The following is an 18,999-nucleotide window of genomic DNA, read 5'->3' as shown; positions in this document are numbered from 1 at the left end:
ACGTGTCCGATTTTTCAGGAAACACATTTTTTTTTAACCATTTGCATCATGAGGAGATAATTTAGGCAGAAAAAAATAGGCAATAAATCTAAGAGGGTGACGAAATGTTTTACATCACGTTTTGTGACGTTTGCGACCTCACGGATGGGAGACCATTTAGCTACCACTTTAAAAAGATGAAAAAATCACTGCACAGTACAGCACGTAATTCCTATTCTGAAATTATTTTGTAATCCCTCACCTTTTCTTAATTTTCTGCACAGCCAATCAATACCAGAATCGGTATTTGCAGAAGTGGAATCATGTCCGATGATTGTTTTCTCTGGAAGCCTTTTTTAAATTGTATCTACATTTTACATACATACTATGGCTACTGTTCGTGCTTATCGGTGTAGATTTAAAACTTAACACAAGTGCTTGCAAAAGTTTGGGCTCTTATTTTTCCCCAACATTACTCTGCGTCAGTTGAATAAAATTGGACCTGGCCAGATCGCAATGCAATATTAGAATAAATGTAGAAAACTGTTTCAGAAAGATGCTGTCTGTTTCATATATTTTTAATTTATTGGAATCATTTTATCCTGGGTTAGCTAGCAACCAGTTCAGGGTGTACCGCGTCTGCTGCCCGAAGCCAGCTGGGATAGGCTCCAGCACCCCCGTGACCCTTGTGAGGAATAAGCGTTGTTGAAAAGTTGTTTTTAACAGTGGTTAAAAAAAATTGTTTTTTAAAAAAAAGACATTCACATTCATTGCTCTGTTTGTGAAGGTTCTCCTGAAAATGTATTTAATTTGTTTTGGGATTGTCTTCTGTAAAGTTTTGGAACAATGTTTATAATTTTATCTTTGCTATTATGGGACTGCTTCTTTCTCTTTGTTTTGAAAATATATTGCTTGGTTTCATTGATTATTCATTTGGGGGAAAAATACATGATCAATCAGGCTAAATGGCATATACACAAACGACCAAAGACCATTTTTTTTGTTTGAAAGTAAAGTCAGACAATATGTTCAACTATTGAACACTCCGCAAATGGGAAAGCACTCACTTTATATTTGTGTGAGCGTTGCAATATTTTTTTTTAAGTTCGCAAAAGCTAGCACTTTGCCGTGAACAAAACAATTCTTAGAAGTGTTGCCTTCTTGCCATAACTGATTGTTTCACTGGTTACATCACTACACAGACTTGTCAGTCATTTAAATTCTTGGTGTATTTTTGCCTACAAAATCTTCGCTCCACTGGAAAAACAGAGCAAGAGTTGTCATTTTGTTTGGAAGTTTGTAAACAATTAAACCACATTGTTTTGTAGTTTACCAATGGGATGAAAGTTAAAAATAATAATAGGGTCCAACAGAATATTGTCTCAGATCATCCAGAATCACAAATATTTGCCACCATATTCAGGACAGTGCAATTTAAGCAGAACAGGGTCTTCACCATTTGCTGTAAAAATGTCCACAATAAGAAACTTGTAAATGGGTCATCCAGTCTGTATTGCACTGTTAAGAGGGCTGCACAATTGAAACCGTAAAAGCAGATATATATAATTTTTTTTCAACATTATGAAGACGTAAAGGTCAAATATATACAAAAAGAACATATAATGCCAACATCCCCAGAAATTCTTCTGCGCCTTGTGGGGTTAACATCACAGTCCATTGAAAGGTCCATAGTTCAAATTCATTCAGTCAGACGCCGGTATAGAGTGATAGGAAGTAAATGTACAAAAGGAAAATGGGATATATGAGAAGAGGCTTCTTTGTTTTAAATTCATCGCCGACCAGCAGTGACGCAGCGCTGTAAGCGGCCCAGAAAACTCCAAATAGCTGAAAGAAGAGCAGACAATCACAATTGCTTTTTTTTTTTTATGTAGTTACAAAACAAAAATAATAACCACTAACAAGTGTTTATCAGACCTAGCCTGTATTATCCGTATAAAGGGTGATTTATCTGTTGTATTTGATCACATAACTGCATGGTGGCATTTCTACTCTAGCGGCACCCACTCGGGTGATTGAAAAGGTGCCGCCAACATGTCTCCGGCTTGAGAGCTTGAGAACGCCGACCGTTGAGCTAAAAGCCCAGGCCACGAGCTCAAAAGGCCAGCAACGTATTTGAAGGCACCGGAAGTGAGGTTTCACTACGCACAGCACAAGATGGCATCTGTTACACAAGTACACTTCATATTGTGTGAAGGGTGTGTATACTTTTGCTACCAAATGTGGCATGGTAGAGATTAGTGTTAATTTTATATTATTTAAATTAGGGGCAAGAGGCGATACTTTTTTTTTTTTTTAAATTGTAATTAATCGCATGATTTCTAGTTAACTCACGATTAATCAAAAATTGTATATCTGTTCTAGATGTACAATAAAAAAATTCTAGGTTTTCATACTCTTGTTAACAAAAGTGGGAAAAAAATGTTTAACTAATATAAAGTTAAAATGATTTTTTTGACGTTTATAGCCGTCAACGGCAGTGAATGAATTTAAAAAAAAGTAAAGAAAGAAAATATCAAAAATTCGGTGTGCCAGGCGATTAAAGTTTTTAATCGTTATTAATCACCTGACTTCACTAGTTAACTCGCCATGGATCACAAATTTCATATCTGTTCTAAATGTACAATAAAAAAATTATAGGTTTTCATACTCTTGTTAATGAGGGTTTTAGTATAGTCTAGTCTGGTGAAAAATGTGTGCTGGCGAAAAAAATTTTTTGTTTAGTTTTCGTTGACGAAATTAACACGAGTGGAGATACACTTGCGGCAATGTTCAACTAGTCCCTCTCTCCACCTTCATCACACTTTAATCAGAAGTCTTGAATGTCACTGACTCACTTTGATGAAGGTAGAAACCACCTCAAAACCTCCAATCACAAGCAGCAAAGGGGCTATAACGATTAGCGGAAGAAGGGAATATCCAATCACTCCAAGGACCTGACCGTAGGAAACCTGCTCAAAACAAGACTCATTAGAACGACAATTGTTATAATGTAAAAAGTCTGCTGACTAAAGATCTGCTCAACTTACCTCACCGCCGAGAACACGAGCTAAGAGAAAAATTGTAAGTGATCCAAATATCCAGATGGTGATGATCCAGGAAACCACCTGGCAATTAATTCAAAGCAGAATTGAAGTCTTAGGGTTCATTTAAAGGTCATTTCAAACAAACATACAACTTTTTGAGCCAGGTACACAGCCAGCTATGGTGAGAAAGTCACAGCTTTCATCGCTATGAGATATTCACGTAGTCATATTTTTCCAGGTTCCCTGTGGTGCTGAAAAGCATCAGATGTATTTATTTTATTAACAGGATGGATGGCAGGGATGTCCCCATCCGATCACGTAATCAGAAATTGGGGCCGAGTACGTGATTTTATTCATTCTTAGTTAAGCCATACTAACTCAGCAGTACAGGTTAGTATGGCTTAGCAGTTAGCACAGTAAAGATCCCTAAAATAACTTGAAGCTGACAAGTAGTTAGCAATGAAAATATACTGGAAAATTAACCAATGAAAATTAGGCATTGCTTTATTTTTGTGGATTCGATAGGATGAAAGCCCAAAGGAAAAGAAGAAGATCTTAAAAAACAAAGTGATAAAAAAAAAAAGCAGGGCCCGACTGATATGCATTTTTTGAGGCTGATGCCGATTTTTGGCTGAAAAAAATGCAGATTAATCTGCCGATTATTTAAAACATACATAATGCATAAAATTACGCCCCTTGCCAATTCCTTTTCAATGGGTGTCACTTACGCACAAACTTTCGCTATTAACTCTTTGACTGACAGACGTTTTCAGAAAATGGATGCCGTGGGTGCCAGCCGATTTAAGCATTTTTGACTGATCTTTCAAGGTCCATAGAAAATTATGTGTTTGGACTATGGAAACACACATACTACCAAATGAAAGATTGGACTCTCATCTTTCATCAGAACAAAAAGTTTGTTTCTACCTTATTCCGTTTTTCAATAATCAACAATAGAAAATGGTTAGTTTCACCTCTGTTTTGAAGAAAAAAACGTCTTTTAACGTCTTTGGCACTCCTCCATAGGATTTTACTAAACGTTATTTAACGTTTTTGGCAGTCAAAGAGTTAAGATTCCCTGCTTTGAATAATATAGATTTATGTGTATTGGTAACTTAGTTCTAGTCTTGGTTTTGTGCAAATCGGTTATGCAGTTTATAACATTGATTGTCTCCCTTATGCTGCTCCAACAAAAAAAAAGTTAATATAAATTTTAACCATCTTATGGGGTAGATGCCACGGACTTCCGACTTTTACACATCAGCGCAGTTTACGGCCACTGCTGGCCGCGTTCCAACACTCGCACCCCCACCCCTGTGCTCCCGCTCATCGGCGGGAGGGGTGTCTCGGCTATCTGAAATGTTTCGGACACTGAGACGGACACTACACACTCGCAGCCTCGCACCCGTCGACGGGAACGCGCAACCGAGGGGCACAAAGGCGGAAGCGCAAGTACTGGGACGCGGCCCACACGTCGCAAACCGGAAGTTGATGGCCGAAAACTCGGAAATCGGAAGTCCCGCCTCCTCCCTGGCATATAGTCCATAATGAGTTGCTCACCCTAAATTGTCCGTAGATTGAGATCATGGAGAAAAGCAGCACCACAGCAAGAGGACCCCAGAAGTCCGGGTTATCTCTGACCACCTGTCTGTTGTAGCCCAACGATGGCATTGGCATAAGGACACAGCGAATCTTGTAATAGATGTCCTTCACGTCAATGTCGAGTTCATCACTGATCACACATACAACATCACATTTAATGACAAAAGAGTGAAATTGATTAATAGATTTGCATTCAGAAAAGACAATACAATCAGATTATAAAAAAAAAGAAAGAAAAGAAAACAGTAAGTGCCTCTCTGTGTATAAAGGCTACTGATTGGAAATCGTAAAAAGTTTAGCCAGGCTAGCATTTCAGGCGTTACTTCAGGAAATGGGCTTCACTTGTATAGCGCTTTTCTATAGGTACTCAAAGCGCTTTAACAAAGTTTCCAGTTAGTTGTTCATCAATTTGTATACAGTTCAAACATTTACTGTGCAAATGGGTTCAAAGCAAGGTTATTTTAGTTAACTAAGACTAAGGAAAAAACTAAAATTCAAAAAACAATTTCGTTAACGAAATAAAATAAAAACGAAAATGCTTTTTAAAAAAACGAAAATTAACTGAAAATACATTTTATGTTTACAAAACTAACTATAATTATAGCAAAAATGTCCTTCGTTTTAGTCTTTGGTAATCAACTTAATGCATGAGCCTTTGGGGATGATTTATTTTGATATTAACCCGAATAAGGACATTTGATAGTGTGTCACACAAAAGTGACGTCATCTAGCAGCAGCCAATAGTAAAGCACCTTCAGATGACGTTGCTCCCATGGTGTTTTTTTTAATATTGCACACAAGTAATACGCACTTAAAAAAAACAAAAAAATAATACTGAAACCAACTAAAACTAAGCATTTATGAAATAACTAAAACTAATAAAAACTAACAGAACCACCCTGAAATCTAACTAAAACTAACTAAAAAAATAATAATTAAAAAAAAAACTCAAAACGAAATATACTAAATAAAATGAAAAATTCCAAAACAATAATAACCCCGGTTCACAGTCATAACGGCGCTCCGTGGGAAAACATAATTACAACGTGAAGAAAAGTTTGTGTTAAATAACCCCTGGAAATGGCCAGATTGATCCTAAAGGTGTGCAGTGTTATTACAGCAGTAAGAAAATCCTTAACTTACAGAAGAGGTTTGGTCTCTTCGCCGTCATCTTCCTCCACCTCCAGCAGCCAACCGTATCCTCGTTGCCTCAAGAAGGCCGTGGCATAAGGATCTTTACCACTGTCACTGCCCATATTCAGTTTAATATCAGGGGCAGCGATTGTGCCACTGAGTTCTGCAGAATATAGGATTTTGTTTATTTAAACGATATTACAGCTCACTATTTGATTGAGACAATACGTTTGAAATATTTAACCAAGAAATAAGATGAATTCTCAATCCATACAGTATAATTGAACATTAAAGTATTTACATACTTGGCAAAAAAAAAGAGATTAATTAATCATTCACCAACTTACCACCTAAAAAAAGCATATTGGTCAGCTAACAATCTAGCATAACTGCATCGTAATCGACCCAATATTTTGTCAAATAATAGATTTTGGATTTTTATGAGTATCGAGCATTAGTGACGACACGTCGGCAGTGCGTTTATAAAGTAGAATGATTCCATATCCAAGTATTTACCACAAATACTGTGCAATTTTTACACTGAACGCAACACTTGTAGATATTGATGACAATGTACGATAGTCAAATAACAATGTAATGACGCCCAAATATGCCTTCTTTGGCCTCATATGCTAGCGGTGAAGCTCAACTAGCATTAGCTTACCTTGCGCCTCTGTCGAGGAGACGAATGTAAAGTCCCCGTTGTTTGGAGGAAACTGCATGACTTCAGTTTGTACGCGTCAATATCAGAAAAGACCATTCGAAGGGCAAAGCTGTCTCGCTGTCATTGACCACAGATCTTTGATGAGTTTGACTATCGCATCTTGTTTTCGTTCTGGTGACTCTGTGATGAAAAGCGGAAGTGACTCTAAGATGAAAAGCGGAAGTGCAGGGGAAGCTGGGAAATGGGACACGTCTTATGAAGCATTTGCGTCTCCTGAACACAGTGTGGACATCGGAAACACTGGGTGACTGGAAGAGTACTGTACAGTAGATGATGCTGTCACTTTGACCGTGTAGTAGTGTTCTTGGCGATGTTATTGACAATTCCACGACGTATTGTTTTGCCTTTGACTAGCATACAAACCATGCATGTTTATATAGTAGGCAAACAACATTTTATCACATTTCATATTCAAATGAAAAAAAAACTCACAAATCGAATTACAACAAAGTCCAATGCTTTTCAATGAGCGGAGACCATCACATTAACCGAGGGAAAAATGCTGCATTCGAGGAAAGTAGGAAATCACGTGGAAAGTAGGAAATTAGATTTATCCCACTCGGATTGTGACAGTTCCGCCCTCAAAGCGTTCGTAAAAAATGAGCTCATACAAAAAAAAGTGCCTTTGTACATTGCAGAAATGAAAAATATAAAATATTATAAATATTATATATATAAAAAATACATTTATATATATATATATATATATATAGAGGCACTTAGTTGCTAATGCAAACACACCCTGAGTTCCTACACATATACATATTGACTCTGTTCATAAGCATATTACGTTCCCCTGGATCTGACCATTAGTGTGGATTTTAAATATAGAAGGGCAGCCTTCCGTGAGTAGGCGGTCTCATCCATCCGTGACCCCAGGACGTCATGTATAACTCCGCCCCATCCTCTTTTGTATCCAATCGTAGCCGCTCTTACTTGGCTCGCCCTTTGCCGCTAAAACTAAACTTCCCATCTGTTCCTTGTGCGTTAAAGTCAGCCACGTAAAGAGCGAAGTAAACCAAAAGAGGTACGTTTTCAGCCTTTCTTCAAATAAATCTATTCATAGTACCGGTGAAAACAAGTTGTCATCATAGCACATCATATTGGGTTCGTTTCTTTCAATGAGTTCGTAGAACTCACCGTAACAACCGACCTTCTTTTCATACTATGAGAATACTACGTCTTGTGTAACAAAGTTAAAATCTCATGAAAAGCAAACGGCATTTTGTGAACGGTATTGCACATTTTTGCGTTTATTCACGAGGTCTTCACCAATGTCAATAAGCTTTAATTGCTTATCCCGTAGGCAATCGTAACATTTTTCACGTTTTCTGTTTGGTAATCCCGTGATGGAAATTCATAATAAAGAATGGATATTACTAAATTGTGCTGACAAATGGTGCATTTTATTCCATGCTGATTAACTAAATGTTAGATAATAATTCTTCAGTAATGTACATGGATCAAGAAAATAAGTTGATTACTGAAAAATCCTAACAGGAAAAAAAAAAGAGCTGTCAGTATTCCTGAGACTTAAGAACCATCATCTTTGAGTTACGCAATGATTAACGATTGTGATTGGAAGTCACTTTACAGTGAGTCTAATCATGTTTATTTACACACGTGTATTGTGAATAGACCTCATGTGATTTGAGAATAAACAAACTCAACAAAAGAGCTTGAAATGGAGAATTCTGGTTGGACTCAAGACTTGGAGCAATGGGAAAAGATATGTGGCCGGCCGGTTGAGTCTAGTCTATTTACATTGTTCCAAAGTGTGGAATCCCAAAAATCTAAATTTTGGGTATTTTTCAATATTAGAAATTAATGCTAATTATTGGCAACAATCAGATTTGAAGACATTTACAAAATTGTAAAGAGTAATAATAATTTAGTTTTTTTGTGTGCAGATTTTCGCAATAACACGACAGAGCTTGATTCCTCCCCTTTGCGAATAGCAGGGAACCACTCACTGAATTTCCAAAATTCCCCAGTTATAACTTTATTTATTTAATTTACTGGAAACATTTCTGGAAATTTAAGATGCATTTCTCCTTTCTTTGCTACCCTAATTATTTGTAGTTTGTCTCTCAGTGTGATTTTCCAACATGGGCATCCCTGGCCTGCTGCAGTTCATTAAAGATGCAGGGGAGCCAATCCATGTGAAGAAATACAAAGGCCAGACGGTGGCCATAGACACGTACTGTTGGCTTCATAAAGGAGCATTTTCCTGTGCAGAGAAGCTCGCTAAAGGAGAACCAACAGATCAGTAAGTGTATCAAAAATATATTTTCTATAAAAAAAATCTCAAGTATTTGTTGTCATGTGCATGAATTGAGGCTTGTAAGCCTGTCACTGATTTTGTTATTTATATGCAACCCACTTCTAGGTATGTATGGTACTGCATGAAATATTTGGACATGCTGTTTTCCTTCAGTGTGAAACCAATTCTAGTATTCGATGGACGCAATCTACCTTCAAAGCGAGAAGTGGAAAAGGCTCGGAGAGAGTGAGTTTCAACTCTGTAAATGCATGAATGTAGAATAGAAACATCACATAATTTATCAAGATGTAGTTCAGTCGTTTATTTAGCACAGTAGTTGCGATTGTTTTAACACTTCTCTTAAAGCAACAGCTCGATTAAAACAAAACAAAACAAGGTAGCCTACAAGTATCTTAAATTAAGTCATTGCGTCGCAGACAAGCTCTGGTAAGACGCAACCATTTTCAAGTGTGTAAACAATGACATCACTACGCATTTACGTCAAGGCAGACTATTGGCTATTTTGAAAAGTTTACATGACATCTGTTGGAAATGTAATAGCCAATCAGAGTCAACCTTTTCCCCCTCTATTTTGCTTTGCAAGTTGATGCCCCCTATTTGCCGTACTTATATGAACCGGTCCGTGGCACAAAAAAGGTTGGCCAGTTATATACCTTAACTCTGCATATATTCGTGTGCTGTACACTCCAGGCGTCGAGAAGCTAACCTTCAAAAAGGCCGGCAACTGCTACGAGATGGCAAACTTTCTGAGGCCAGAGACTGTTTTACACGGTGTGTCAACATCACTCCAGCCATGGCTCATAATCTGATTAAGGTGACCTAACTCTCTCTTGTGTTCCTGCTTTGGTCTTATTTGTCCCCAGTGCGCGTGTTGTTATTCAAAGTTGATGCAGTTGGTGAAGCAAAAAAAAACATTTTTGCAGTCTGATCTAGTGGGTAGTTTCAATTTGTTGTGCATTTTTCCCCACTTCAAAGTAACTACAGTAATTTCTACGAAAATGCAGCCCTGAGTGCTGAACATATGTGCTATATATTTTTACAACATGCTCCCCGTTTTCTATAGCTTCTCAACTTTGAGTGGGGCCAGTTAACAAAATGTAGCATCAACATTTTAATTGCATAAAATGTGATCTGGGGTAAAATTTACTGAACTTCATGCCATGCTGTACAAATGCGGTACAAATGGTAGAATAACATTTGTGTTGGTGTTTTTTGTTGTTGTTGTTGTCCTAGGCTGCGAGAGCGAGGGGAGTAGACTGCGTTGTGGCCCCATATGAAGCCGATGCTCAACTGGCCTATCTGACGAAGTCTGGCTTGGCTCACGCAGTCATCACGGAAGACTCCGACCTTCTGGCATTTGGCTGTAAAAAGGTATCATCAAATTGTGAGGATGGCATTCCTTGCTCCATCAATTATTGCAAAACAGTCACAACATTAAGACCTCTTAATAACACATTCTGCCATTACAAAGGTCATAATTCACAGTTATGATTGGAGGAGGTGTTAATTTGAACAATCTAGTTTTAGAAGTGCTCTGTTTCACACGGAGAGCAGAGAAAAATCTTAGAACCAACACTCAGTCCACCGACATCCAACAATATTCGGAATAGCTTTGCACAAAACCGCGAAAGGCAAAAGATACTGTTTTGATCAATGTCTGTTTAGGATTTAGCTGATAAACTACAAAAAAGAATTGCACCAAGCATGACCAAGAGGCGACCTACATACTTTGCAAGAATTCAATAAAACAGAGTTGGCCTTTGTATGATGTTTGCAGATATAATCATAATCCAGACATGACCTTTCATAACAATGCAGGTGATCCTAAAAATGGACAAGCAGGGTAACGGCCTGGAGATCGACCAGAGTAACCTTGGTCGATGTCGCTCTCTGGGCAACGTTTTCACAGAGGAGAAGTTTCGCCATATGTGCATACTCTCCGGCTGTGACTACCTGGCCTCTCTGCACGGTATTGGGCTGGGCAAGGCTTGCAAGCTGCTGAGACTGGCAAAAGACCCCAACATCCTAAAGGTGAGGTCAGCTTCCATTCATGCAATGACATATGTTTAATAATGGGCAGATTCTCTTTAAAATAATATGTAAACTGCACACACGAAGGCCAGAGCTTAACCCCTGGGCGTTATTTTATTTTGAAATGGCTTGGTCAGAACCAACAAAAAGCCCAAAAATGGTCAAATAACGCCCAGGGGTTAAATGACATATTCACCTTTTGTACAGCGTTTTACATTGTGTGAATTTGAATGTGTAAGACTAGTTTCTGTTTCACCACTTATATTACCTTTGGTGTATAAAAAGTTCATTCAATGAAATGACGATTTTTAAGTTAGTAATCACATGTTTTTGATACATGATTTAGGAAAAGAAGAACGATTGATATTCAGTAGTGGCGTTCATATTTTATTAGCACAGTTTTGGTTCAGGGGGGTTCTTGATTTACGATGGTCCTTAATGTTTTTCGTTTTATTGTTTTATATTTATAGCCTAGAAGCGTTTTTCACACCAATGTTTACTGTAAATATGAGTTTAACACTGTGTTAGTGATTGACTGCGGTGCATTTTTATTTTCGTTCAAATTCAGTTTCTGTCGCCGCCCTAGGAATGCAACTTTGTCGGAAACAGAGTATCCCCTGATTTGTTTTGCATAATTGCCTGCTTTTTGTGTCAGGTGATCAAAAAGATGGGCCAGTACTTAAAGATGGATCTAGTAGTCCCTCAGGAGTACATCGACGGATTTGTCAGAGCCAATCAGACCTTCCTTTACCAGCTGGTGTTTGATCCTGTCAGCAGGAAGATTGTCCCCCTCAACCCGTATGAAGATGACATCAACCCAGCCACTCTCAGCTATGCCGGAGTGTATCCTGTACAGTTGTAGTATAAAAGTGAATTTGCTGTTGTAAATCCAGTTCTAATGGCATCTTTAACCCTGGAGAACCCACGGGGTCAAATTTGGCCCCTATAAATTCTGCTACTCAAATAACAAAGACCTTTTTTTTTCTTTTTCTTTTTTACAAATTTAACTTCAAAAGTCCAGAGTGCCACTTCTGACCCCTGCATGGGGCCATCTAGTGGATGAATATTGCACTTACATGAGCCAGAGTGGTGGTGACAAGATGGCTGGCAACATGCTGTTTTGTTGAGCTGGAAATCAATCCACACAAAACCATCTTCTCAGCAAACCATCAGATGGTAAAATTGTGTTTTTTTTGTTGTTAATCTATTTCATATCATGTTGCAGAATGCCTAGGAGTATGTTTTATATTTTTTTTTTGATAAATTAGAAACTCTGAGCTAGTTCAAAAAACAAGGGTTAAAATTGAAAAAACATATATTTTGGTGTTCAGTGAACTTATAGCAGTCATTTAATGTATAATTCATAATTTTCCAAAGAAGAAAAGGGTTCTTGGGTTCTCCAGGGTTAAATGGCTTCTCCACCACTTGGTTGGCACATGTACCTTAACTTGAATGGATGTAGTCCTGTAGGAGATGATGTAGCCTTACAGATGGCCTTGGGAAACCTTGACATCAACACAATGGAGAAGATTGATGACTTCAACCCAGACAATCCTATGACACAGGTAACTGGGGCCGAGATTTCTGTGCATGCGCCAAAGCCAGTGGGGCGTCCGACAGCAGATGCAGGTTTCCGCATTAACAATCAAATACCTGACAATGTCAATACAAAAAGCTTTTGTTTAAGAATGATGACAGAAATGCCCGATTTCCTCAAGAGTGGCTCCCCAATCTCTACGCAGCCCGCAAAACAACGCAGTCGCAGCTGGAATGAGAGCCGGGTCCCCGGTCTCGCTGGGCACAGTATTTGGAGTAGAAGCATGAATGCAGCATCTCTCGTACCGGCCCAGCCCGCTGCCTCTCCCGACAGGCCTCCATCCACCAGGGGGAAGGAGAGAGTCATCAGCCTGGCTGGGTTCAGGCTTCCCTGCAAAAGTGCGCAAGTGAAGAGACCACGAGAGGGTGAGACAGTCACATGACGCTCATATAGATCATAGCATTTATTTGTAACTGCAAAACATTTACTGACTGATATCTAACAAGCAGTGTCTTAATTTGTTTATTTTTAAGAAGAATGCATTCATTGCATAAATATGAGTTGGTCTAGCACACACTCAAAAGTGCACCTCATGCACGCACATAAAATGTTGCTAAGGCAAAAACAAATACGGTGTAGTCATCTTTGAAGGTGAGTCAGAGCTGGAGATGTGGTAGGAAAACTTACATACAGTTTTATATAAAAATAAAACTCATATTTCACCAAGTTTTTTTAAATAGGGCTCTGTACTTAAATCTTTGCTATGACCTTACTAGAATGTTTTTTTTTTTTTTATCTTCTGCAGCTTTTCTCATTATGCAGTCTTAGCGTGGTGAGTGGGAGAGCAATGACACTTTATTATTATTATTATTGCCTTTGTACACCACCACAATTGAGTTCATATATTTTTTTTTATATCTGCCAATATGTGATAGTGTAGATTTAAAGCTTTACATTTAGATTTTACAAAAAATAATTTTATGCAAAGTGCCGTCTAGTTTCAGGGCCTCAAATGTATTTGGAGAATGTATGTAATTATAAATATTTATTTGTTTTGTTTAGCAGCATGCTATGCCCACTCGGAAGCTCAAAAACAAGCAAAAAATCAACACACACAAAACTGAAATAGAATGAACAAAATAATAAAACAGCACTTTTTATTCCTTTATTATTTAAAAATAAACCTCTTGCATCCAGAAATGGTATGACATATTCGATATGCTGTCTGTGGCAAGACCATGCACAAAACCAGGCAGAAACATAAAGGCAAGATCTAACTGATTTGCACTACATCCATCTCCTTGCATCCCAAAAACCCGGGAGTCCCCCTTTTTTTTTTTCTTTCTCAGGAGAGCTCAGTATTGTTCATTCGATTTGACATCATCATTGCTCTCCTTTTTTTAAAAAAACAAACAAATAAATTAAAAAAATTTAATAAATGTTTTTTTTTTTAAATATATATACATATATATATATATATATACATATACACACATATATATATATATATTATTTTTTTTTGTATGTGCGTGTGTGTGTGTGTGTGCGTGCGTGCGTGCGAGCGTGTGTGTATTCATCAGTTCACCTAAAGCCCATTAAAAAAAATCCCATACTAATAATATAATATAATAATAAATTGCCAAATGCAGAAAAAAAACCCGGGAGTCCTGATATCCATACATAGAGCAGTTGTGGCCGCAAACATTTATGCAGCACCAATTCTGGGTCCGACCAGTACTAACGATTGGATTGCAGTGGAAGCTGATGTATTGGGTTTAGATCATGTACCCAATCTCTTGCCAGTGCAGCAAGGACCACAAGAACCAGTCTCATGCGGTGCACCCAAAGCACTCAGTCAAGCATAGGGCGTCACCCGGAAGGGGCCCAGTTAGGGAAAAGATACAGGACCACCAGACAATCCAGTCAGCCGCATTCCAGAGAATCCATAATAACTATCATTTTTAATACTTGGTTGAAATAATTGGCAGTCAATGACTGTATGAAGTTTAATTTACTCCTGGAGATGCTTTGCTAGATTAGATAAGATGAAGCCAATGTCAAACAGTATCAGAATGTTGGGAAGACAAAAAGTATGACAGCTCATGAACCAAAGCATGTCATTACCATGTTTGTGCAAATGGAACATACTCATTACTTTTGATTGAGGATGTGACTGCTGACACAAGTAACAGGTTGAATTATGGGAGGTATTAGGCAGTACTTTTTATTCACTATAAACCAAATGCTACAAAATGTATTTGTGGTTGGTGGTCATAATTAGATGTATGATCTTTACATCCTGCGAAACCAACTCAAGATTTGTAAAGGAGTATAAATACAGTGAGATACTTTTAGTTGATGTTGATTATGGTTAACTTCCACATTTCTTGACCGATTCCAGTCGTTTAAATTTTAAACTGTTCAGCTCGTTTACATTTTTTTAAATACATTTACAGGGACGGTGAGATACTTTTAGTTGATGTTGATTATGGTTAACTTCCACATTTCTTGACCGATTCCAGTCGTTTTAAATTTTAAACTGTTCAGCTCATTTGCATTTTTTTAAAATACATTTTCAGGGACAGTGAGATACTTTTAGTTGATGTTGATTATGGTTAACTTCCTCATTTCTTGACCGATTCCAGTCGTTTAAATTTTAAACTGTTCAGCTCGTTTGCATTTTTTTAAAAATACATTTTCAGGGACAGTGAGATACTTTTAGTTGATGTTGATTATGGTTAACTTCCACATTTCTTGACCGATTCCAGTCGTTTAAATTTTAAACTGTTCAGCTCATTTACAAGAGTCAGCAGTCCCATTCAAAATTACCGCGGGAATTTTTCTAGTTAGATGTATGATCTTTACATCCTGCGAAACCAACTCGAGATTTTTAAAGGAGTATAAATAGAATAGTATTTACTCTTTATTGTCCCAAGTCGACAACCTCATGCCAAGGTTATTTTCCTATGACAATAAAACAGGGCACCCGGCAATTATTTTAAAACAGCCATTCAAAATGGCAGTTGTTCAGTTGTCCAAATACTATTGATTGCCTGAAAATGCAGGGCAAAATGGCTAGAATTCCTGAAAGCTAACTGTCACATTGTTGTAAAACATTGTGAGTTAAAACTGAAACACTTACAGTATATACTTCACTTACAGCTTGATCATTATAATCCAAATCCGTTGTGGTGGTGTCTAAAGAAAAAGCACCATCTCCTCGTTGATTTGTTTTTTGCTGGATACTATGACTTTCTTTCACTTTGTGAATGGTTGTTTATCTAATATGAGCCCCGTGAAGTCAGCTGAGATAGGCTCCAGCTCAACCACGGCCCTGAACAACATAAGCGATAGATAAAGGATATTTATCTTTTCTGTACGTGCGCTTACACTGCATTTGTACCTTCCTCTCTCTGCTACAGACTGCAGTCTATCAGATCAAGATGTTCTGCAGCAGTACTCCTCCGACTTGAAGCGATCCAAGCCACACCAAGAGCCCGAAACGTTCAAGTTAACAGCAGTCGGTCGGCCACGGCCACGCAACCGCTTTGCCACACTCCTGCAGAGGAGGAACCGTGACGTCGATGACGAAGACCAGGCCGTAAGCAGCAGGTACTCGAGCCTTTGCTAAGTTTTTAATCGGTGCCTTAACCCTGGAGAACCCAAGAACCCTTTTCTTCTTTGGAAAATTATGAATTATACATTAAGTGACTGCTATAAGTTCACTGAACACCAAAATATATGTTTTTGCAATTTGAACCCTTGTTTTTCGAACTAGCTCAGAGTTGCTAATTTATCACAATATATATATAAAACATACTCCTAGGCATTCTGCAACATGATATGAAATAGATTAACAAAAAAAAAACACCATTTTACCATCTGATGGTTTGCTGAGAAGATGGTTTTGTTTGGATTGATTTCCAGCTCAACAAAACAGTATGTTGCCAGCCATCTTGTCACCACCACTCTGGCTCGTGTAAGTGCAATATTCATCCACTAGATGGCCCCATGCAGGGGTCAGAAGTGGCACTCTGGACTTTTGAAGTAAAATTTGTAAAAAAAAAAGAATAAATAAAAAAAATAAAGGTCTTTGTTATTTGAGTAGCAGAATTTATAGGGGCCAAATTTGACCCCGTGGGTTCTCCAGGGTAGATTCATCATAAATTGGGGCAATTAATGATGTTAATTTTGGTGGTATGTTTTAGTTACAATAAAGACAGTCAAGATTAAAATGTGTCTCTTTATTTCCCTATGTAGATTCTTCAGCAATTCCAGTTCAGCTACCTTCATTACCAAAGAATCCGTTCAGGTGGGTGTCGGTCAATGTGGAGAGCCCAAAGCTACAAGCCCGACCGAGTGCACGTCCAACCTCAGTGCCCAGAACAATGACGGTGACGGCTCAGAAGACCCAGAAATCCCATCTGTGGAAACACCCAGTCCACCTCCTTCTCCGGATAGTTCTTCCCCCGGTTCAGGCAGTCAGGGTCTCAGGCTCTTTAACTGGTCAGACGGTTCGCCCATTACTGATCAATCGCAGACACTCAAGTCTAGTTCGGGCCTGGATGCCCTGCAGCAGTTCCAGTATAAGAAGGACAGTTTGTCCTTATCCGCTAAGTCCTCTATTCACAGAAACCCAAAAGGGGAGGGCAACCTCAAAGACTCTCCTTCCCAGGACAGTGCCTATTTTTCTCAGTCCCAGCCTTCCCTTGATTCCTTATGCAAAGACGAAACGCCCGACTGTAGCTCCGACTCCTTCCATTCAGTGCCTGTAAGTTTGTACAAATCTAAACAATCCTGCCTTACCATATTTGTTATTAGCAGATTTTTGTGCCTGACATGTTGAAATATATTTCATGTCATCTCAGGAAATGGAATCGAAAGTGGATTCAGAGTCCGAGCAGAGTCCCACACGCTCAAACAAAGCCAAGAATACATTTGGGATGTTACAATTAAAGGTGGGTTTAAAAATCGACTGCACTATTGCTGAGAAAATAAAAATTGCATGAGGTCTTCTGTTAATAACAGAATTTTTGAATGATTTCAGATTTTTTTGTTGTCAACTGTAATGTGATGAAAGTCTAATCAGTTGAGTCATTTGACGACGTCAATGGCATATTTTCAAAACAATGCAACACTCCCCAAGGTTTTTGTGTTTTTTTATACAAATCTGCAAATAGGTGAGTCAGTGGTAAATAATGAAATATCAACAAAAACATCAGCGGTGTACTTACGTTTGTAAGCATTTTTATTATACTTTCGTGCCTTCAAAGAGACTTTAGACTTTAAAAGTGTCCAAGGGGGATATTTTTTGTAGAAAGAGGTTCTGTGGTGTCCCGGCGTTTTCCATATCGCTGGTGTCGGGCAGAAACCTCATAAGTCACAATTTGGCGAATTTTATATGATTAAAACAAAATGTAAAAAAATCGACTGTATACTTTTGGTCTATCATCGCTTTTACGAATTATTGACCAATCCTAAAGTGTTTAAAATGGTTTGTTCTCTTTGATGATGTGCTGTTACAAAACCTGTTGTTTTTGGGGTCACTTGAAAAGTGACAATTTTGGTGGCGGTACGAGGTTTTGGCCCTGCTCAAGCGTTGCGATATGTTTGTATGTGCAGTATATGACAATCCTCCGCTTTGTTTTTCCCCATTTCATCACTCCAGGTAAGCGGACTGTCAAAGCCCAAGTTCAGCAGTCTGGTTAAACCCAGAAAGGTGCAAGTCATGGGCCCAGCAAGGGCCAGTGGATTGAGGAAGAAATCCCCCGCGAACAACGAGAACAATCCTAGTTTCCAAGCCACCATCAGCAGTCTGTGGAAGAATTATGGCTTCAAAAAGTAACTTTTCTTTTATAGTAAGAGAAGCATTTGAATGTGATTTATGACCAAATAGTACTATTTTCCATAGTCTTTGAAAGCAAAATTGCTCATATTGTATTTGAACCTTGCTAGAGTGCATACGAGATTGGTTAAATGTCAAGATGAACTGATTTAGACAAACATCTCCATTTATGTAAACAAAATGGCATTTTGACTGATCGTAGCTGTGATTGTAATATCAATGACCTAATTTTTGTTGTGTGTTTTTTTTTTTTTTAGAGATCCCCAAAAGATGCCGTCTTGCAACAAAGGAGAGCCGATGTCTGCACTTGAAGGCAACCTGGTGGTTAGTTAACTGCAGACAAATGCAGCAAAAATCAGTAACTTCTGATGCTTGTGCTGAATAGTTCACATAGTGCTCACAGCACTCTTTGATTTTTTTTTTTTATGTATTTTTTTTGTTTTTTAGAATAAAGTTACTGTACAGCATGTTTTATCAAGCTGTAAACATGAGAGGAAGCGGTGTTGTCAAGCATTTGTTGACTGTGGGTACATCTTTGCATTCAAAGAATGTGTCAGGTACTAGATAGCTGAAATTAATGTTTGAGCGTTGACTGTAAATTCCCAGCCTCCATGCATGCACACGATTGTAGCGATAAGGAAAGGATGACGGATCTCTTGTAGGTTTCTTAGCAAATCTCAGTGGGAGACATTATTGTATGACTGTGATAAATGAGCTCTCGTTTTAGGAATGAACACAGAATCAATATAAATTCACGTTTAAAGGTCAATCCAAAGTTTGCTACGTTTGCTACGGGCAGTTGGACGGTGAGCTCAGTTA

General features: G+C 38.3%; 2 protein-coding genes across 2 annotated transcripts; one reads left to right on the top strand and one right to left on the bottom strand.

The window, feature by feature from the left end:
* Window positions 1-541: 541 nt before the first annotated feature.
* yipf4 (Yip1 domain family, member 4) lies at window positions 542-6,655 on the bottom strand. Its single transcript, XM_077582932.1, has 6 exons — window positions 6,424-6,655; window positions 5,769-5,922; window positions 4,584-4,755; window positions 3,027-3,104; window positions 2,835-2,948; window positions 542-1,824 (listed from the first exon to the last, which is right to left on the bottom strand). The coding sequence occupies exons 1-6, from the start codon at window positions 6,479-6,481 to the stop codon at window positions 1,687-1,689; spliced, it is 714 nt and encodes a 237-aa protein (XP_077439058.1). The 5' UTR covers window positions 6,482-6,655; the 3' UTR covers window positions 542-1,686.
* A 727-nt stretch (window positions 6,656-7,382) lies between these two features.
* Window positions 7,383-18,677, top strand: exo1 (exonuclease 1). Its single transcript, XM_077582152.1, has 14 exons — window positions 7,383-7,510; window positions 8,578-8,752; window positions 8,873-8,992; window positions 9,458-9,581; window positions 10,001-10,138; window positions 10,586-10,798; window positions 11,454-11,641; window positions 12,261-12,363; window positions 12,541-12,760; window positions 15,758-15,947; window positions 16,596-17,106; window positions 17,204-17,293; window positions 18,004-18,176; window positions 18,438-18,677. The coding sequence occupies exons 2-14, from the start codon at window positions 8,592-8,594 to the stop codon at window positions 18,511-18,513; spliced, it is 2,307 nt and encodes a 768-aa protein (XP_077438278.1). The 5' UTR covers window positions 7,383-7,510; window positions 8,578-8,591; the 3' UTR covers window positions 18,514-18,677.
* The last annotated feature ends 322 nt before the right edge of the window (window positions 18,678-18,999 follow it).

The sequence above is a fragment of the Vanacampus margaritifer genome, chromosome 12 (assembly GCF_051991255.1).
Source record: "Vanacampus margaritifer isolate UIUO_Vmar chromosome 12, RoL_Vmar_1.0, whole genome shotgun sequence".
NCBI lineage: Eukaryota > Metazoa > Chordata > Actinopteri > Syngnathiformes > Syngnathidae > Vanacampus > Vanacampus margaritifer.
This window is presented reverse-complemented; position numbering and strand designations above follow the sequence as displayed.